Source organism: Notothenia rossii, assembly GCF_949606895.1.
Source record: "Notothenia rossii genome assembly, chromosome: 8".
Classification (NCBI taxonomy): domain Eukaryota; kingdom Metazoa; phylum Chordata; class Actinopteri; order Perciformes; family Nototheniidae; genus Notothenia; species Notothenia rossii.
This window is the reverse complement of record NC_136906.1, coordinates 64,645,643-64,667,781: the sequence shown is the minus strand read 5'-3', so window position 1 is coordinate 64,667,781 and position 22,139 is coordinate 64,645,643. Positions and strand designations below refer to the sequence as shown.

Genomic DNA, 22,139 nt, shown 5'->3' with positions numbered 1-22,139 from the left:
ATACTGTATATTGAATACCAGAAGTCTAATATGCTTTGATAGACACCAACAATCTGACACAATTCTTCTCTCTCATCCATTCTTTTCTCCTCCTTTCCTAATTTCCGGATATATATATATATCTCTCTTATTTCTCTTATCTCTCACCAGATAATCTTGTATTGAGGCGATGCTGACGGTACTCTTCCTCCACTGTCTCTGGTACACCAGGTCAGAATCCAGGTTATACAATTGAGCAAGAGACAGGGCTTCACCGTATTCCTCATTGTCAATCTGCGGGATAAACAAAAATGCAAACAACAACATAACATTAGGAAGACAAGATCAATATACATGGATGTTATCTTCACAGATAGCAGGGAACGTATATGATCACAAAAGACGAGCAAATGGACATTTATTAGGAAGTGAGTCACTGTGAAATGAAGGAAACTGTCTGATAAGAAGGTTGTTGGGGGCAGAAAATCTAATTAAGAAACATAATTAACTTATTGTTAAGGTTCATTACTAAACAAATATTGCTAAGATAAAAGAGGGGCAGATCAGTTTCATGCATTTCGGAATCTGTGAGGTACTTTTTATGCTTTATATCCATTTATCAACCTAAGAGACTAATTCAAGCATGTCCCAGAAGAGAATTAAACGAATGAAATGATTTAAAGGAACTACAACCACATGGTGTATATAAAGAATTATTAGAGAGGAGAAAGTCCTTGGCCTGATTTCCCATCAGGCTGAAGGACAAAGAAGCTAAGGTTTTGAATAAATGTGTTGAAAACCTATGGTACTCCCGAAGTCCTGAGTACGCACACTGAATACTCAAAGACTGAATAGGAGCGCTCTAACATGCAGATTTCAATCTGTGTAGCGATGTGACACACTCTGGATGGGGCTGCTACGTAGGGATAAGGAGAATGGCTGAAGGCGAATTGAATATTTGGGGATATTTGGGAAATAAAATCAGAAACCCAAAAAGAGGAATCAAGAGCAAGGCATTGGGACTTATTACCACACAGTGAGTATTGCCATATTTGTTGCAGGTATTTGGTCATCAAGCAAAGTATTGGCTAAAAAAGTAAAAGTAGAAAAAATGGACTAAAGCCTTATTATACCATAGTCTTATTTATTTATTATGTAAATAGTATAATCCGTGTATTTTACTTAAATGTATTAACATTATCCCACAAATATGATTTCAAGGCTTTGTGTAAAAACACTCATTTTACAAATATTATACCACTTTACATCATTTATTCTTCATATAATGAATATTACTATATCATTAAGGCGCCCACTTATGTTTTCGTAACTTCCTGAATTTGCACCAAAAATGCTGTCATAACCTTTATTTATTATTCATAACCTCCATAATTCTATAACCAGGGAAAGCAGTAAAAATGTGCAAAAACTAAATTGTAAAAAGCAAATGATCACGCTATATCAAGAGATGCCTATTCCCATGGGACAAATATTATCACATGACCTTTGTGTAACTTTGTGTAACGGTATGAATATGTACTTGGCAAATTACGAGTATGACAGACGACCTCCACTATTATTACAAACTACAGATCCCCAGGTAGTACTGGTCCTGCACTAATAAGACGTTGGATGGAGCACATGAGAAAGAGAAGTGTACAATCATTATGTGTTGGATAGCATTTAATGTGGTAAAACACCACTGTACCGTAGAACATGCTCACAAAGTCTCCAGCATAGCATGTATTTGTCTTTGGAAGCAGTAGAAGTAGCGCTGCTAACATCCTTATTATTATTTTCAAATTGCCTGAATAGATGTTGACATATAATAATACTAAAAGAGGTTTTGCATCACATCAATGTCTCACACACTGATTTGATCTAACAAAAGCACTTTCATGAAGACCTGCTGTATGTGTGTGATGGTACATGTGTGCCAGCGTTCTGACTGACACACACCGGCTGAGTATCCATCTATTTCTGTGTGTAGGAGTAGAAAGCAACACATTAGCCAGACTGCGGTTCCTTGAGGGCAATAAGAACCCCACACAGTTAAACCTCACGTAGGAGGACATCAAAAACAGCTTCCTTCTCTCTCCGGATTCGGCTAATAAAAATGTTAGGAGCTCTGCCAGTATGCTCCTCACGCAGGCAGGGTTACGCCACCGAACGCCTCATCAAACCGCTGAAACACATGAATAGGCTGACTTGAGGAAAGACTTGAGGTCTCACTGCAAAACCTCTGGTGAACCTCGGAGATCAGGTCATTCCGCTTTCCGTGTGCAAGCGAGTGCGGAAATGTCAAGCTGTTCAAACATAACTAGCAAAATGCAGGCCTTGACACACACAAGATAGACATACTAATATGCATGCACACACATGCAAACCATACACACTTTCATTCACTCACACGCCTACAATTGGATACTTGTGAATAAAATATTCCAACAGGAGCGCAGCAGCTGCGGTTAGTCCCGCGGGTACCAAGTGGTACAAAGAGATAATAATGATATATTACCGTGTAACTCTCCACTGTTAGAATTGATGGCGATGACTAATGGCATCTAATGATGATGACAATGATGAATAAGGAAGTAGATGATGGGTCATAAAAATGACTGATGAACCATGGTAAAACTTTGGACCATTGAGAGCTGATGGTGTGTTTTATGATGGAGCATGTTGTTGTATTTGCTGCAATTTGTAGCGAGCCGCAACAACAGCCATATTTCCAATGCGGCAATTAGCATCTCTGAGAGGCCCCTGGGAGTGGAAAGAATTGCCTTAAAAGCAGACTGAACATCTTGCTTGTTTTTTCATTTCTCCTCAACAACACTCTGGCGTGGGTCCAACAAAACAATTGCACTTCAGTGAGCTGGCACAGGATTTATTTAGTCAGAAACCAATTTTGTAGATCAGCCTGTTATAATTCAGTCAGTGACCAAACAGATTCATATGATGTCCTTCAGTTGCTGCTAAATTAAGCGGCAAAAAGAAAATGAAGACTTTCATGGGAAATGTGATATCCACCATTGAAGAGAATTGATGACTGATGTTAAAGCGTGATTGCCGGCATTACAGTGAGGCACATGAGACCCATGTATCACTTTGCATATGATAAAGGCCTTACATAAGGGGTTGGTGTAATTAGGAATGGAGTGTCTTTGAAATATTAAATAGGTAATTCCTTTGCCCAAATGAATTTACAACTCTGTGTGAGGCAGAGAACTGCACATCAGCTCTGGAATAGCTGTTTAGATTGCTAAGCTAAACGAGCATTTAAATCCAACCATGAAGGCAGAAGCAGTGAAGGAAAGCTTTTCTTGTAAATAAATAACCAAAAAGAATCATAACTCATAAAACTCTAAATCCTACTGGGTCTGTTCGCACTTGGACCTGAACTGTCAAATAAAAAGCACATTTCCAGCCACGATATGTGTGAATTTCATTAAATATGAATGCTGCGATGTGACTTCTCCTCAGAGTCACTATCCATTCAAAACCTCAAAGACAAACGCCAGCCGCTCTGTCACTCTGTAATTGGGCGCAGTGTGCATGTAGCCGTGCTAACATTTGCTAATGAGCACTAATCACGAAGTACAGCTAAGGCTGTGGGAACATCGTTAGTCATGTAGGGTCACTGGTCGTTTTCAGAACGTATTGGAGAAAGTGAAGATTTGCCCTGATGATTGAAGTGATTACAATTCATACTAAATATCATGAAGATCCATCAAACAGTCATTTAGACATTTTATAAACAAAGAAGGTCAACCTCTTAGATTCACCCTCATGTTTGTCTAAAATAACATGAAATTGGTGGATCATTTTAGACTTTTTTGGACAAATTCTCAACACGATCACAAGATTACATATTACAAACCCTTCCCCTCTTGACACAGACCTGATTATAGTTTTTTGACATTGTGGGCCTGAACGTGCCGCTTCTGTTTAACCTCTCATTATGACTGAATGGCTTTTCATTTCTCAATTTCACTTCCTATAACAGAGTGCCTTGTGTTAACGATGGTCTTCCATTCAGAACACTTTCATACACACGCATGCAATCTTGAACAACCCTGTATAAAGTCAGTTTAACATCAAGTGACGAAAGGGCGTAGCGGGGTCATTGTTGCAGGTGGTCTTGTTATTGCAAAATAAAAAGAACTGAAAGAAAATAAAACTCCAGCAAAATATAACAAAAATAAGGGAATTCATCTGATAGTCATTGACTTATTTCAGTCTGGACCAAAGCAATTAACCCTTCGACCAACCTCCCTTCCTAGAACCTTGAAGTAAAGTTCCTGGATCATGGTTATCCTCAAAATGGTGAGACTATTTTTACAGAAAGCTTTGCGATGGCCTATCCATAAAGAGGTCTCATTATTCTTTCTTTATCTGATCCAGCCCATTCAAAATGTCCTCTTTCAAATGAAAAGTGGGACAAAATGGATTCAGGCTCAGGTGAAAGTCTTAAAATTCAAAAGGAGGACACAAATGAACTCATCTGCATTCTTCTTACGGACTTAGTTCTGATACTGCCATCAAAAAGTACAGTAACTCTTTGCTGTAAAAGCACTTTTTGGAGCCAAAGTCATTGCCCTTACTTTAAATTAGATATTGCACAAGTATAGTGTTTTAAAAGTGTACATCAACCCTTCTGGGACTGAGGCGGGCAGGGAAGATTGTGGCCGACCCCACCCACCCTGGACAGACAGTTTACCCTGAACCCCTCTGGCAGGAGACTGCGCTCCATCAGGACCAAAACCTCTCGTCACCCGAACAACATTTTGTTCTTTTTAGTCTTTTTTTAATACTGTGAGTCATGTTCATGCTCAACTCTGACTGCTTTTTGCACATTTTTGCAAACATGTCTGCACAGCCCTCCACTTTATAATATAATACACTGTAGTTTGCCATATATAGTCATTGTCCTAAGTGTTTTTGTTTGTTAGCTTTTAAGGTTATTTGTATAGTTACATTTGGTGTAAATACTTGTCTTTAGCTTCCTTATTAATGCTATTCTTAAATTACAAGAAGACTTTTTATTTTGTTATTTTTTTACTTTGCAACCTATTTTTAGATTGTTTATGTTCGCACCACCAGCAAAGCAAATTCCTTGTATGTGTAAACCTACCTGGAATAAACTTGATTCTGATTCTACTTGTAGATTTTCCGTCCTACCTTCCTCTGGTACAGTTCCTCCGGTGTTGTCGACCTCAGACTGACCAGACGGTAGTTTTTCATCACGGTGCGGGGACGCTTTCGAGGTGGCGCAAACCTCTCCATCTCCGTCACGTAGTACAGGCCCTGCTTGACGTAGCCAAAGTAGCGGGCTTTAGCTGAGGACTCTTCATCTGAATCAGAGTCTCCGCCATCATCCCCCTCCTCATCGTCACTGGCCCCGCCGCTCAGGTTGCTCTCCAGGCGGCCGCGCTTCTGAGCCAGCTTCACCTCACACTGCAGAGAATTAAGTAAATAAAAATAGAATGGAGGTCAATTGAGGGATCACATAGTTGAGAAGTAGTGAAGCGGAACCATTCAAAAATGATGGTGCACAAGAGAGTTGAGGAACAAGAGTAATGCATAGTGATAACTTTGAATTATACTCCACACACACGCATCTGATGTGGCAATAAAGCAGCAGTTGTGTCTTTACATAAAAATACATCTGCCTTGTTGGCCCAAATCATAAAGTGAGGTCTGCAAAACAAAAACAACGGCCATTTCCAAAGATTGAACGTATCAGATGTACAGCTTTCGCCTGGAATGACTAGTGGGGGACACTTCTTTGCTGAAAAATGAAGCATGGGAGTGTGTGTGTGAGGGAAACTGCTGAAGCAATTGGAAACAGGACTCAGAGAGACATGAGGAGAGCTGGAACTTTGATGGCAAACACTGACGGTTTATTTGGCGCTTCAGCCGGAGAATTCACGAGACATGTCATGAGCCACGAGTTGACCACAGGTTGAGATGCCAAACCAATTCGGAAGATCTCTACCCCAGACCCATGTATTTAGCTAGTTCTGAGAGAATAATCAACATTGTGCATAACAAGATAGAATCATAAGACCTCTATCAGCTGACGCCAACAGGCAGGAACAGGGAGACAAAGCACTGAGAGCACAGCAGCCAAGGTTACAGGTGCCTGTGCTCAGTGAGGTCAGTATAAACTGATAAACTGGGTCAAAGTTATGGGCCTTGGAAAATATTTCCCCAACAGGGTGTAATGCAGCATTGTTTACATCATAATCTGGCTAACTTAATTATTTAACTCCATCAAGCTGGATCAGCAAGCTGTCAAAAGCACAAACAAGATTCTAATCCAAAGCTAAGCACAATACTTCTTCTAATGTGTCCTGTCTCGGGAGATAGTACTTGCCAATTGTTTTTATCCCTACGCTGCAGCAAGACATCATATTTTGTAGTGGTGCCCCTATGGGTTTTTATGCTCACTATAGAAAATGCTATCCTCGAGCAGAGGGCCTCCCAGCCAGGGTTTATGAAACATTTAGCACCTGTAAAGCTTTAAGTGCCTTACTCGATGAGGAGCTGAGGCAGCTTCCATAGTGCTGCACTAATACATTACTCATCACGCGCAGGAAGATGCACGTGTAATCATCGTAAACACACAAGGTCACATTATTCTACATTATTCCAACTCTGCGGAGGCGGCACACAACACAAGCCCCGTGCTCAAGGTAATTTCAACACGCATAAAACCCTCAGCTTTAGATACAGCTACGCCGGCACCCATCCACCCCCCCCTCTCCATACTGAAGCAGGCTGATGAAACCGTTCCAAAAAGTTGGCAGCTGGCTGGTAAAAAAAAAATCTCTCTCTCTATGCAATCAGAGAAAAAGAAGAAAAAAGGGAGGACTGAAGTAAACGTGGAATGGCTGTGATAACAGGGGCTTTGTGGGGGAATAAAGAACGAGGGATTCCTGTCTCATCATTATATACTTCAACAACTTTACACATATTCTGTTACCATACAGTAGGCTGTATTTGTAAAGGCTTTTACACAATGACTATAAAAACCATAGTCAGATATAAATATTCAATATAGTCATTGGTGACAGTGATTCACATCAGCTGGCAGTACAAATTCATAAATCATCTATTTTCACAAAGAAACATTGTGCCGAAAATGATTTTTTCTTTAATATGTTTATAAATGAAACAAAATAACTGACATCCCAATAATATACCGATCCAGGGTTTGCATTGTTTTGCCTTGCGCACTGGGTTAGTGTTGAGAACATTTAAATGAATGAAAAGAGGAAATATTGTATTGTATAAAAGGCCTTTAAAAGCCATGAAGGCCAAGGTCTATGATGTATGATTCTAAAAGATGGTTTTCCGCTAACATGAGTCTCACATGCCATTCTATTAACGTGCAAACCCCCTTAAATGTTTACTTAACCATACATGCAAACCGCTCTCTGAACACCTACCTCCAGGCTGAGGAAGCCCACTTCATGTGCCGCCGTGACTCGAGGCGAGGGATCGAACCACTCGCAGGATTTCCCCAGGAGGTTGCGCAGCGTCCTGACTGAGGACACGGTGACGGAGCCGGAGCAGCGAGCCAGAATCAGCACCACGTCGCTCCACCAGCTCACATCCTCCAGCGGGTAGTACTGCTCCTTATCTAGGACAGGAAACATACGTTTTACAAATGTGCATATTCACCAGAGAAATGTGGTCAAACTTGTATTTGACATTTTTTTGTGCACTTTTAGGATTCTATTTTGTTATCACATTAACATTTTAGAATTGGCTTCCTTCACTGAGACATATTTACACATGTGGGGAAATTCATCACTTGTCATCCATGAGATGAAGACTTGCACAGATTATTGCTTACACAAGCTGTCACTGCTGTCATTACAACTGGCCCAAAACTGTCAAAAAAAGGGACTGTAAATCTGCCTAAAGAGGCGTACGCACACACAGCACAGACACACACTCACAAGCTTGGACACTTTGAAGAAGGAAAATATTTTCTGGCCTTGGATGTGTGTCTAAATAACTGTATAATTCAGAGAATAGTGCATGTCAAAGATCATTACACTGTATCCACAGTGTGCTGCTGTGTCAGCAACAAAGTCGGCTCTCTTTAGCCCTTCAGGCCAAAGTACCTTTTATTTTCTTCCTTCTCTCCAGCGATGTCTTCCACTCTGGGTTGATCTCGTCAAATCCTGGCTGCGGGCAGGACCGAAGGATGGTGGGACCAAAGAGGAAGAGAGGAAAAGAAGAAGAAGAAGGATAAGGAGGAGGAGGTGGGGGTGAAATTAATCTTCTAACCCTGTTTACACGTGAAGCACGCACATGCAACAGCTCTGCAGGCTCAGACCAGGCAATAAAGAGAAACACAGACATACATCAGCAATACATGCAAATATAAGTTGTGTCTAAGCTACCTCACTTAATATCTAATGGGCGTGCACACAATCCCTCTCTACCCACTCAGACTTGGGCCAGAGAGAGATTAAATTAATACGTTCAGTCGAGCATCTAATGCGCAAAATAATGCCAGCACACGACTGCAATGCTCACAGGTTTAGTCAGAAAAAGCATGCATACATTCTCACCACACACAGATAAACAGCTTAGAGGTTTACCTGTTGATCTTGGCTCCATGTGGCCCTCTGTTTGAGGGAGGGGACGTCCCACAGAGAGAGGCGACCCGAGAAGTGTATGACAGCGAGCAGGGCGCCGTCGGGGCTTAGGCTCATGCGGAAAACACCATCCTGGACAGAAAAAATAGGCACACACACAATTTTGGGGAGAAATTCTTCCTATTAAATAATTGACGATTCTGTAAAAAAAAGAGGGATGGGTACCTTTTCATCTCCTTGTCTGGCAAAGAATCTGAAACTGGGGATCTTGAAGAAACCTCTCTTCTGATTCTAATAGACGCAGATAAGAAATGACAATAATTAGTGACTGTGTGTGTGTGTGTGTGTGTGTGTGTGTGTGTGTGTGTGTGTGTGTGTGTGTGTGTGTGTGTGTGTGTGTGTGTGTGTGTGTGTGTGTGTGTGTGGTGTCCTCACCGCACTGACATCGTCCTCGTAGCTAGTGACCTGCTTGTAGTGTGGCGAGCCAGACAGAGTCCTCCAGGCTGTTATCCCGTAGCAGGAGGCCTTGGACGTGCAATCATCCCCCGACTCACAGCCTCCCACCAGCAGCAATCTGACCAACACACAAATACACACACACACTCATTGCTATCACCTCCAAGATTGTGCCCCTGACGGATTAATTATCTTTGCATAACAAGGACAGCGAATTAATTTGGTCACTGTGAGGTCATCCTTCAGCCTGGGTTTAAGCCAGGTATATCTCTAGAGTTTCCCCCACTACTGTAGCCATTTAGCTAAACTGTGGATTAAAAAGTTATTCATGAGAAGTAAAAGGAAGGTTGGAATCAATGTTTTTATGGCAGGAACAATACCGCAATGACCACAGTGATCTGTGAGCCTGTGTTTGCAGTTAAAAATGCTATGGTGGTCAGGAACTCAGGGGAAAAATAGTGCTTTCCAGCTCAACACTGCCCCCTGGTGCAGAGAAGGTAAATGTTTAGTAAGAAACAAAAGCTGAGCATGAGTTTATCAACTGATAGCAGACTCATGTTTATGTTAAGATAGTAGCTCATGATACAAGCCACTTTGTATGTATACTAAGGTGTTCCTTAAACAGATGTTCAATCACTTGTCACATGCCTTGGCACATCTGCAGACACATAACCTCTGATAATGAAAAGATCAGTGTTTAAATGCACATCTGGAAACATTTATGAGTATTTATAATGCCATCTGTGCATCACGGAATTTAAAACTGTCACTGTTGTATAGCTACTGCTCGAGCTTTAACAAGTTATATATTTATTATTATTATTCAGTATTCAGCTGTGGAAATCATTTTTTCATATTATTTTTCAGCTTCTCACCTCGCCTTTCCCTTACTTCTATCCTATTCTCTCTGTTGCTGACCCAGTTGTTACGCAGGGATCATTAAAGTTTCATCTCATCTATCAGCTGGCAAACACTTGACAGTAGCTGCCAAAATCCATTAAGCTGCCAAACCAAGCTTCACCGGCCAAACTAAATCTGGTTAGCGCAGACCGGGAGAGCGTTGTGAAAACAGTGAGGTCGCGGGTGTGAGCCAGACATAATTAACCCGAAACTTTGAATGCTACGTGGATTGGAGGGCCAAGGGCATTTTAGACGGCTATAGTTGATTCCTGCAGGTATTGCATTAAAGTGATTGGCTCATTTATTCCCGAGTAAGCCAATTGGCACTATTCCATAATGTAACATCTTATGCTTGGGCAATAATGTCTGCATAAGATCCTTGTATTTCTACTTCCTTTTCTGATGTTACAAACTGATATTCAGAGTACATATTTCATTATGTGTTGCTGTTAGTTTTAACTGCACAAGCAACTTTTTTTAAAGAAAAAATAAAACTTGAGTAAAAAGTTAACTGCAATGCAGTAAAATCCCGCTAAGTTGTAGCATGGCGATCAATATACTACATATTTACGAGCATATTGACGACATGTTACCCCTAGATGTCAAATGATGAAAGTTTTTGAAATCACCCGGATTTTTAAGATTCATCATCATCTGCAACGGGTTTAAGGGATGAGTGTTGATTCAAAGGATTTATAAGGATGTCTGCAGATGCTTGAATGTAAATGTATGAACAACACTCTTGATGAAACACTGTTGTAATAGAAGTGGGCTCCAAATGAGGAGGCCACAAGAGAAAATAAATTCACTAATGGTGTCGAGTTAAGGCTACAGGCATTCATTACGCTGTCATTGATGGATTCAAAAGGGAAATATAGACACAAATGCAAAAGGGGCTCATTTTCAGATGTAATATTAGCATTTTGTGCCTCAACTGTGACATGTTTAAATGCTTTAATGTTCAAAAAGTGTTTTGTTTTTTTTCACAAGCTGCAGCACCTCTTTTTACCCTTTGTTTGAGCCATGTCTGCTCTGATTGGTTAGCTGGCTGGCTCTGTTGTGATTGATCAACCGCTTAGGGATGTCCTGCCCCTTAGCCTATCACGTACAATGTATTGGAGAGCTAGCCAATAGAAGCGCAAGTGATACATAGCAATGTCCCCATGTTACAAAAGTAAACAAAGGAATCCAATCGAGGCGTTACAGGCTTGGATGTGTTTTATAAAAGCTTATAAAAAACACGTCCAAGAAAGGGAAAACCCAAAAAGCATAATAGGGCCCCTTTAAAACAAAGAAAAATGCTACAAGGACTGAGGGTGAAGGATTGTTGGCAACAAACATACCGGTGTCCAGGGTGGTAAATAGCCGAGGTGATTCCGTGGGAGTAGTGAGAGGAGAAACTGAAGCTGTGGTTCTCTTGGAAGTTCTGATTGGTTCCCACACTGAAAGAGAAAAATAAAAATAAGAAAGGGACGGAGGGAGAGAGAGGATAGTCACATGACAAGTCGACAATAATTTAACTCTGGCACATAAACAATCAGAACATGAACACCCATGTGCAAAGTGTAAATGCTGCGACAAAGCAGTTTTAGCCAAGATGACAGAGCAATTTCAAATCCCGGATGCAATTTCAAATGAGACATTGCAAAATATATAATCTAATTTAAGTGCGCAATCTAAATTAGATTTGTATTAGAGGAGATGTCATGTAATTTATGTGGACATATCTCATTGGGGAAAAGTTTCCCTGCAATATAAACTGTGCGGAGAGAAGGAGAAAGTGGGTGGAGAAAAGAAACAGGGAAAGCAAACGCATATTTCAGACATTTAGCTGTTTATGCCGCAGTAAAGCGTTTGTGTGTTTGTGAGCACACGTACAGAAATATTGGCATGGGGCTCGAAAAGAGAGAGTAAGAAATATGGCTGTTGAGGCTCTGCCATGATGCTGAAATTGTAATTCAAAGTGTTTATGTGAAAATATTGAAATGCAGTCACATGAAGAGGGGTGATAGAAGATCCATTCTGAAAATGAATCTCTAAAAACAAGCCAGCATTTTCAGACTAAATCCAGAGCAAATATCTCACATTTTAATTACCTCCTCACACACACATACATACACACACCCTGGTGGCTTCAAAAGCAGCTAACACTATTTATCTGCCTGTAATAGAATAGTAAATCATCATTTTCAAACATCCCTGGTCACGCAGAAGTCACGGCAAGTCATCTGATCAAGATTCAACACACATTCGCACAATCTCCTCCCGTGTGTTGGAGTGTGAGCGCACCGAGGCTGTGACAGCCGCAATCATACAAAGTGAAATGGGAAATCTCTGAAATAATGCCATATTAAATAATGCTAAATTAAAAAAGGGACGGTATGGGCAGCCACGAGGAAAAGCACCTACACGCAGGTCCGCAAGCACAAACTCAGATGTCATTCATCTAATAATCAAGATGTGTATTTGGATTGGCCAGTAGGGGAATTGCAAAGAGAGGAATCGCTAGCATTTACATATAGACAAGCATAAAGCATCAAGTCTTACCATAAATGGGTGCAATGTCCTTTAAAAGGTAGGGGTATATAGTAGATGCATTTGAATCAGATGGTAAAGCAGATAAGATAAGGGGGCATGCGAGATAAGGATGAATTTACGTGTGCCTAAGGAAACTATGCAGTTAAAATGTTTAAATTATGTAAATTACTGAAACAGTTCAAGTTGTAGCTGAAGTCTGTTTCAAATTCTGAAAACAATGGCAGTACTGAAATAGGTTTTGGTGCAGGAAGGTTAAGGGGAAGCAGTGAAAGGAGCTGCAGTATGAGGCAAAGTGCTGGGGTTTAAGTGTATAAACTGAAGAAGATGATAGGTGAAGTGTTGGCTAAAGTGTAAACACTGTAAGCATCAGGACAACATTTCTTGATAACAGTTTGAAGGTAAACATAGGAGACCTGAAAGTGTAAGCGTCAAGTAAGGTTGAAATGGCAATTGAAGAGAAAGATGAACAGTCGAAATGTAAGTTCCCACTCTTTGGGGCTGTCTGCTCTCTCCGACATATTGCATGTGCAGACTCTTAAAGCAACGCTCCTGTCTGTGTGGGAACTTATCTACAGAAATACACAGGAAGAAGAGAGACGTTTTATGTCACAAATGTACAGTACATGTTTCATTTTTTACTTCCTCTTTCTTATTTAGTTGGAATGCTGTTAACAGCTGTTAACCGTTAACAGCTAACAGATAGTTGTCTATCTGTTCTTCTGCGCACAACATTCTTTCATTGTTCAGACCTTGATAAAGAGGCTTTCTTCAGATTTTAACATTAACTAGAGTGCCTGATGTCACAGCTAGAGTGTAGGAAATCTTGAAATTTGCCTTCATATATTTTTTTTTAAACTGCCATAATTCCCAAACCCTACATTCCTGACACATAATTATTCATGACAAACGTAGGAAAACATCTTGTAGCTTGAAAAATGACAAATAATCAACCAAAAGTAATTAAACAAAATGCCATGAAGGGACAAAAACTTTCCACATTTCTCCATTAAAGCCCATTGTAATTTCAGGCTGATATTTCCTCACAGCAGCACACCTTTAGTTAATCTGCCAAAAAGTACTGACAAGTATTGACCCGAAAGTACACAAAAAGCACACTTCAGATTAGGGATGCTCCGAACGATCGGTCACCGATCGAGATCGGCCGATACTCGCTCTCTACCGATCGATCGGTGCTCTCTAAACATGCCGATTGCGAGAGCCGATCGCATGACGTAAAATACATGACACTTTTCTCTGTGCGCAGCAAAACAAGCTCGCCAAAATGGCTTCACCAGTCTGGCATTATTTTAAAGTGTCCGAAAAAAACAGTAAAATAGCGGTAGGCAACGTATGCGTGTCTGTGTGAAGCAGAAATCCTGCAGCTCTGCCCGCCGGACCGGTGAGCCGAGCGAAACACACAAGAGTTAGATCTAACACACTTAGCTATTTTATCTACCACTGGAACAAGCTAAACTAGTTATAAATGTATTTATTCTTCACTGTCGGATCACTCATTAGTTACTGGATCAGTGAGCTGCATGAGATACTGTCAGGAGAAGCAGAGAGGGGGAGAGAGAGAGAGAGAGAGGGAGAGAGAGAGGGAGAGAGGAAAAGAGAGCGCTTCTGCTAATTTCTCCCGTGTTATTATTCAAAGTGAATGTAAACTTGAATAATGTACATCATTTGAATGTAATAATTAAGTTGATTGTTGTTTGTGGAAGCTCCAGTGAATGAGCCCATTAACTGAGTTTTAAACATCACTTTAAATGGAAGATTTAAAGTGGTGTTTAAATCTTCCATTTAGGCCCCGCCCACGCGATCGGATCGGCAATTTCACGCTTTGAAATTTCACCGATATCCGTTACGGTTCTTCAACAAAACGTTCACATGTAAGAGGTTTATCTCTCATTCAGAACAATGGAAACATTTGATCTCTGGACACCTCGTTAGCTCAAATATAAACACCTGTGTCATGGAACACGATGATGTCAGGGCGATCAAGAGAAGAGAGAGAGGGTGATAGAAGAGTGAGAGGGTGATCAAGAGAAGAGAGAGAGGGCGATCAAGAGAAGAGAGAGAGGGTGATAGAAGAGTGAGAGGGTGATCAAGAGAAGAGAGAGAGGGCGATCAAGAGAAGAGAGAGAGGGTGGTAGAAGAGTGAGAGGGTGATCAAAACTTCAAAGGTTTGGTAACGATGCAGCCATCAACGCATAAGCGTATTATGGGATGTCATCAAATGCCGTTGGCATGGCGACAGATCATTCGCGATCAAGTTAGTTCAAAAGTTTGCAGTTCTAATATTCTGCTGCTTTTCCAAGCCTTTTTACTTTCTTTTCTTCTCTCATCACACATTCAAGCCCCCAGTGTTAATGTATCATTTCAATCTAAATTCTTCACTTTCTTCTTACACATTACATTTTAGCATAGCAATTCAGCGTCAGCTTTTCAGCATAAAGCATTCCCACTAGCAATTTCTTCAGGAATTGCATTCTCTAGTTGTCTTCCATACTCTGGATATCTGTTTCATTCTTATGAATTTTGGAAGGAGACGATAAGGGAAGTTGTTGGGCAGGTGTTCCCACAGGCTGACAAGCCAATCAGCAGCAAGGACCCTTACGCAATTAATGTTACATTACAAGAGGCATGTCAGTTTTAATGTAAATTAACAAATCAGTTCACATTTCAATTAGAGAGTAAGATGTGAAGAATTAGCAACAAAGAAGATTGTGTAAGATTGTGAAAAACAACTGTCCAGTGTTTCCCCTAGGTTGATTGCTTTGGGGGGGTGCTGCCTGAGCGCGGGGGGGGGGGGGGGGAGATATATTTTTTGTAATTCTCTGGAGCAGAGAGAGGAGCTGTAGATTATTGTTACTGATTAATGCATCAGCGTTTCTTAGGGTCAAAAACACAAAACTCACAACTTAAAACAAAAGCATTTAGTTTTTTTAATAAAAGAGCATATGTTCAATGTGAAAAGTGACAGTAGATATAGATTAGTTGCAATTTGGTGCTATAAATATATATATATATATATATATATATATATAAAAAAGAAAAACTTATAAAAAAGAAAAAAGCAGCACCCCTCCAAGACAATGGTAGGGGAAACGCTACTGTCCCATCTTTCTTCCTATGATAAAGACATTTTATGAGAGTAGCATGGGCCAAGGAAGAACTAATAACATTTTGGAGTGGATCCTAATGAATCCCAGTTATAGACGAGCCTGGCAGCCCTCCATGTGCCTTTCTTGCTATATATTACATGGCTTAGTTGAATACTCGATTCTGATTGGTCAATTCGGACATTTCAGAGGTTAATATAACAGTATTACAGACCGCTGTTAAGCACTATAATGACCATTGCTAAGGAGGATCAAGAGAGAGAAAGGAAAAGAGGAAAAATACGTAGCACTGGAAGTCAGATAAATCAAGAGAAGCAGAGAGACAGGAAGTCAACACTAACAGGAACACGGTGTTGGCTCTGTAGTGTTTAAGGACTTGTTAGTGGAACAGGAACTGTGAACAGACTTGGACAGACACAGAAAACATCAATCAGACCTGCCTTCATTTTAAATTAAGTTGTTGTCGGAGTTCGAACCGTTGGAGCGCCGTGGAAAGGATTTTTATTTTCTTAGCGGAAGCAATACGATTGTTTTAAAGTCAATAACAACATTTAAATGAATACTGGGAGTCAAGTCGTTTGTTTGTTTAGTATGCGAAGGGATCTTGATCATCCTAAAGGGTGTGCTCGCTGCACATTATCCCTTAAAGGTCACATGTCATGCTTTTCCGGTTATTACCCGTCCCCTTGTGTGTTATGAAGGTTTTTCTGCATGTAAACGGCCTGCAGAGTCAAAACCCTCAAAGTACACCCTGTAGCGAGTAAAACTCTAAAAAAGAAAATACCTCCCCAAAACGCCTCGTTGGTGAAACGTCATCATGACGTCATCATCCATTTGATTCTTCCGGGTACGTGCTTACGAAAGCACGTACCCGGAACTTAATGGGCCAATCCGTGGAGCCGTTACGTTAAGCCCCCGCTGATTGCTCCAAATTGACCAACCCACACACCCACACTCAGTGCAGGCAGCCCTGCTGATCTCTCCTCCCTGGCTGCAGGCTGATAACAGACAGTTGGGATCGCGAAGAATTCTCTCTGCAGACCCATTCTCACCGCGTTTATCAACCTATAAAACTTTTTCTTACTCAATATCAAGCCACACTTATTGTTTTTATTTCGGCTGTTACTTTGTGTGTGTTCAGGTTGAGTTTGGCTGTGTTTGGCTGTGTATCGCTAAACAAGGAAATCACAGGGGGGGTGGGGGGGGGAGCTGCAGCGAGCCGTTTAGTGGAGAAAGTGAATACTGCTGAATACACATACTTTACAGAGATGCTGTATGCAAAACCAATGTGAGTTTGGAAAATTGCACAGTATTTTTCTATTTTAGTATACCTCAACAATGGAATTATGATCAGTGGAAATGGCCATGACAAGTGACCTTTAAATAACAGTTAGAATATTCTGTACTTGTATTTAAAATTGGAAGATGAATACACATTCCAGAATGGGTGTCTATTTGAGCTGCGTAACAGAAGAATCTACAGAAATTAGATGGTAATAAAGAAGTATTTTTGGTGTTTTAATCTAAGATAATTCTGGAAAAGTGAAATTCATTTATTTTTGTTTAGTTAGGATAATGTAACGGAGAAGATGATTTGAGAACTCTGTTATTTTAAGGTGTATGAGTGAAGCAGTTTTGTCTCTCACCTGACCAGGTAACTCTTGAGCCCGCCCCCGTACGTGATAACGAGCAGCTCGGCCGACAAATGGGCGCTGCCTGTGTACTCCAGGAAGATCAGGCCCGCCACTGCACAACTGAAATCCCCGGGAAAACTCACCGACTGACAAGGAGATAACAAAAAGGAGTGTCAACAACAGTGTGAAAGTTACTGATGTAAATTATAGAGAAAATCTAAAAAAGTAAAGAAATGTGTATAATTATCTATCAGTTTGTGCCCTCACAAAGTTTTTACAAGGACACCCAACAAAGATGTGTCACATCAACGGCAATTGTTAAAGAACATAAAACAGGCATGGGAAAAAAAAGATTAAAAATGATGCGACAGGGAAGGCAGGGAACAAAAGATAAGACACAAAAAAAGGGAAAGAGAGATGGGGGATGTAGGGAAGCAAATTTGACTTTTTTTTCATGCTAGCTACTCTCTGTCAAATCGACTTTATTATCGTCTCCTCCAGAAATAGCAGAATGTCACCGGCGTGTGCACTTAACAGTGACAAACAAGAGGAACAGAGGTGGGGGGGTGCTGGTGGAAGTGCGCAGACACACATACTGTAGCTACATAACGAAGTAAAGTCGCACTAAAGGAGACTGGAGGGGGGGGGGGGGGGGAGTGTCAGTGCTCATCATTTCTGACAGGGCGGATAGAGGAGCAGAAAGAATGATGGATAGAAATGGAGGAATGATAATATTCAGCACACAGAGGACATTAAAGTAAGAGGGGATGGCAGAGCTACTCAGAGACAGACATGTGAGAATAAGACAAATGCTCGAGGATAGGAGAGGAGGATCTAGGGAGGAAGAATTAAAGAGAGAAGTTGATGAAGATGGAGAAGAAAAGATTGGGACAGTATGAGCAAAGAAGAAGAAAGAGAGATAAGAAGAAGAATCAGACACATGAAAGAAAAAAGCAGGCGTGACAGACAAAGAGGGCACAGAGAGACGTTTTCTTTTAAGAAAGGTGACAGGCAGCTCAAAGTGCCCAGTGAAAGTGTGCTTCAGTGAGAACAGAACACGGCCCAACCGCTCTCTGGAGCCCAGACTATAGATGTGTGAGAGCGCATAACTATGTCACTGTAGAGTTAAATCTGATGGTAGGAGAACAAGCGCCATTTAACCAATTTATAATCTGATTATGTATTTTTTTTAAAGAACCAGAACCAGGTCAGACATTGTTTTTCCAAATAACAAATAAGTGGTAAATTAGGACTGAAACTAATGTTATTTTTTCAATTATGTATTAATGGGACAATTCTTTCGTAGATACATTTAGATTTAAATGAAATTATATAGTTAATTTGCTTACAATAAAGTTTTATCTTACAAACTAAATGGATTCATTGTTCTATAACAATTCTGTAAATTGTCTGAAATTAGTGAAAAATCTCCATTCCAGTTTCTCATGTTTTTTCCGTTCATAACCCAAAGATATTCAGTTTAATATGATATAAAGCATTAATAAGCATTCAATATTTTCGGGGCATTTCCCCATAAAACATTACTTAAATGATTATAAAAATGGTCCGAATTATAACAATCATCATTATCAACAGCAATGACCTTTTTGTTAATTGATTAGTCTAGTCATCCCAACTCTTAGCTCGAATAAACATTGTATTTAAACCAATCATCTGAGAAGAATACGATAATACTGACAAGAAATTAAGGTAATGCTGAGTTTCCATAGGCAGCGTTTCCCCTAGGATGGAGTCATAGAAGGGGTGCTAAGGCACGTGGGCCCAGCATAATGTGAGCGCGGGGCGCGTGGAATATTTTAGTGTGTGCACGTGCGAAGTGCGCCCCGCCAATTTGTTTCTATGTGTCTGCCAGCACAAGTAAGGCTCTTGAGGCCTAGTACCAGGGCCGGTTCTAGACAATTTACAGCCCTAGGCGAGATTTTATTTATAAAGAATAAATGAAAAATCTCTACAAAAGACACACAAAAACTGAAACTTATTGACATGGGTAATATACGTTAAAATGGCTTCAAATGTATTCAGTATTGTATGAACATGTTTGAATTGGGGGGTGGACGTCACATCCTCTAGGGGGGTCCGGGGGTTTCCCCCCCCCGGGAAGACCTTTTTTTGAACATTTTAAAGTAAAATGCTTCAATCTGGTGCACTTTGAGCACACAATTACCAGAGAAGTACAACTCTAAAACGCCCATATGAAAAAGATTGGTTTACATTTTAATAATCAAATAAGTATATGATCATAACCAATAACCTACCATAGCCAATAACAAATAAATCCAACTTATTTTATTTTTGTTGTTCATTCATATCTTATTTTACCTAGTTAACATTTATTTATTCATGCATATTTTTGTATCTCTCCAACTTTAAACAATATTTTTGGTTTACTGTCCTATCTATAGTATACATTGGAATGATTTCAAACCTGTTTTTATTTATCCTAATAATTATAAAGGAGTGCCTTGGAAATATGTGTTTACATAATTTGTGGTCAAAACGTTTGAGACCCACTGAGATAACTTAGACTAAAATTAACTATCTAAACACTCAGTGAGTCCTTTAGCTCACTGAGCCTCTCAGGAGAGCTCTCCTCCACCCTGGTTGTAGAAACATCTACTTCTTATATCCGTTAGCGCAGCTAGCACCAGATTCTAATAACAACAGCGCCGGTACCGGTGAGCCCTCTCTCTCTCTCTCCCTCGCTCGCTATCTCGCTCCCACACTCGGACTTTGGCTGTGAGCTGCGGGCGCCTGATAAGCCAACATCCCCCACTTTCATCACTTACAGCGCCCATCGTACAGGGCAAATGAAAAGTGTAACCGGGGTGAAAAGGGTGTTACATTTACTTAATTATGAATGTTGTTACATCAAGGCCGAAAATTAGGATGAGCACCAACGGTCCAAAAAGTTTTTTCCCCTCCCAGAGCTACCAGCGCAGCGCCCCCCAGATCTGGTGCCCTATGCCGAAAATCTACCCTGCCTAGTACATGTATACAGTGGCAATGTTTCACAACACAATACTACAAATCCACATAACAAACAATCAAAAATGAAAAAGGGTCGCCACTTATTATTATTTTAATAAAAAAATAAAAAGTTTTTCTTTTTTTTTTTGGTCCTAGCAGCGGTGCGCATATTTCAGCAGCGGCACTGCTCCGCCACTATTTGTATATAGGGGAAACACTGATATGCTGCATCTAGCTGGTCAATTAGAAAGAGCATCAATGCATTCAAAATAAAAGTAAAAGGCATTTCAGAAACAGGGCCAGCTTGAATGGGGACTCTGGGGGTTTGATGACATCAAAGAGGAGGGACAGGCACGGTTACCGGAGGGATGACGAAGAGTTCGCTGCCTATGAGGTCGAAGAGGCGCACGGTACCAGTGCTGTCGGCATAGCCCAGCAGGGTGCAGTCGTGGCTCCATGCCGCCTTTCGCCACTGGGGGTTTGGGTCCTTTGGCACTGTGGCAGGAGAAAGAAGAAAAATGACTTGAAAGCTCAAACAAACTGAGAAAGGGTGAGGAGATATTTAGGGACAGAGATTTGTTATTAAACCAGACTGTGAATAGTCCCTGGTGTTCTGAGGAGTGCCAATGATGGACACAGATGGGAGAAGAAGGATGAAGCTAATGCCATACATCAACACAGTGGGTCTAAGGACCTATCCAATTAATGTATGAAGGATAGTTAGAGTAATACATCTCAATAATTGTCTCGCAAAGACACACAGTTTCCCACCCATACTCACTGGATTAGAGATTTGTTGCAGTTTTTGCAACTAGAGAATATCCGGTCCACTCTGAAGGAATCTACTGATAGATTTTATAAGGCCTGGCAGTCATTGATCACAGACGTAGAGAAATGCAAGCTGGATTTAACACTTTGAAGATGATTGTGTATAGACTAGAACGTTGCTGAAATCTGGGCTACAACTATTTCTAAAGCAATATTGTAGGTGTTGTATATATTTTGTCTTTTTGTTTGTTATGTTATTTGAAAAAACATGTACTACCTTTCTTAACAAACAAATAGTTAAGACCAACATGTTAGTGAGGGAGTGTGTGCGCTTCCTCACAAATATACATTTTTTTTATTTTGTGTCTATTATGAGAACGTGTATACTTATCTCTTAATTTTTTGGGTGTGGGTCGGGGTATATTTGATCAGCTTTTTGGCAGTCTGGTTGAAATGTGCACTTTTGCTCAATGAAATTCTATATGATTTTTCTTTATAATAAAAACGATTAAAAAATAAAGTGTTACAAAATTCAAAACCGAACATTTTCCCAGTCGCGCTCCCGATGAGCGGAGGGGGAGAAAGGTGGAGAGGCAGAGAGGAAGGGGGAGGGGATCATAAATCCAGCTTTTATTGAAGTACAGGCTACTGTTTTGCCAATCTGCTGGCTCAGCAGTGCTGTGAGTGTAACCATATCGCTGTGATAAAGCACATATCCGCCTGCTGGCAATTTCTCAAGGCTTCCCTGTCATATTTCACTCTGATAGAAAGGCTGCGGCTGATCCCAGATCTGTTTTGAATACCTGATTCTTCTTATGAGACATTAAACAGCATGAGGGAAATAGGCTAAGAGTTTTTATTGTACAAACATGTGCACAATGTGTTGGGCACAAGAACAATCCAGTATTCAAGATACACCCTTTTTGCATGGGCTTCTGCATTTGAGAACAGTGTGAGGCGTAATTTTCCACCACGGGTGCCCTGTTTGCAAAGCAATACAGTTATGAAAAGGAAGTTGTGTTTTTGTTGATATCACATAACAGCGCTATTGGCATTTATTGTATTGAGTTTCTTGGCTGAGGAATGCTGCCGCAACCCCTGGTGGGCAATACTGCAAACGAATGGAGGCGTCGGAT

The 22,139-nt window shown here is 40.7% G+C and overlaps 1 protein-coding gene across 1 annotated transcript in view; it reads right to left on the bottom strand.

The window, feature by feature from the left end:
• Positions 1–22,139, bottom strand: part of nbas (NBAS subunit of NRZ tethering complex) — a 184,705-nt gene that overhangs the window by 155,290 nt on the left and 7,276 nt on the right. The window contains exons 7-16 of the mRNA XM_079645282.1: positions 20,597–20,730; positions 17,260–17,393; positions 11,297–11,395; positions 9,033–9,171; positions 8,823–8,888; positions 8,601–8,729; positions 8,118–8,181; positions 7,434–7,627; positions 5,161–5,436; positions 148–273 (exon numbers count right to left, since the gene is read on the bottom strand). Coding sequence (XP_079501408.1) covers positions 148–273; positions 5,161–5,436; positions 7,434–7,627; positions 8,118–8,181; positions 8,601–8,729; positions 8,823–8,888; positions 9,033–9,171; positions 11,297–11,395; positions 17,260–17,393; positions 20,597–20,730 — 1,361 coding nt within the window. The remainder of the gene's footprint in view (positions 1–147; positions 274–5,160; positions 5,437–7,433; positions 7,628–8,117; positions 8,182–8,600; positions 8,730–8,822; positions 8,889–9,032; positions 9,172–11,296; positions 11,396–17,259; positions 17,394–20,596; positions 20,731–22,139) is intronic.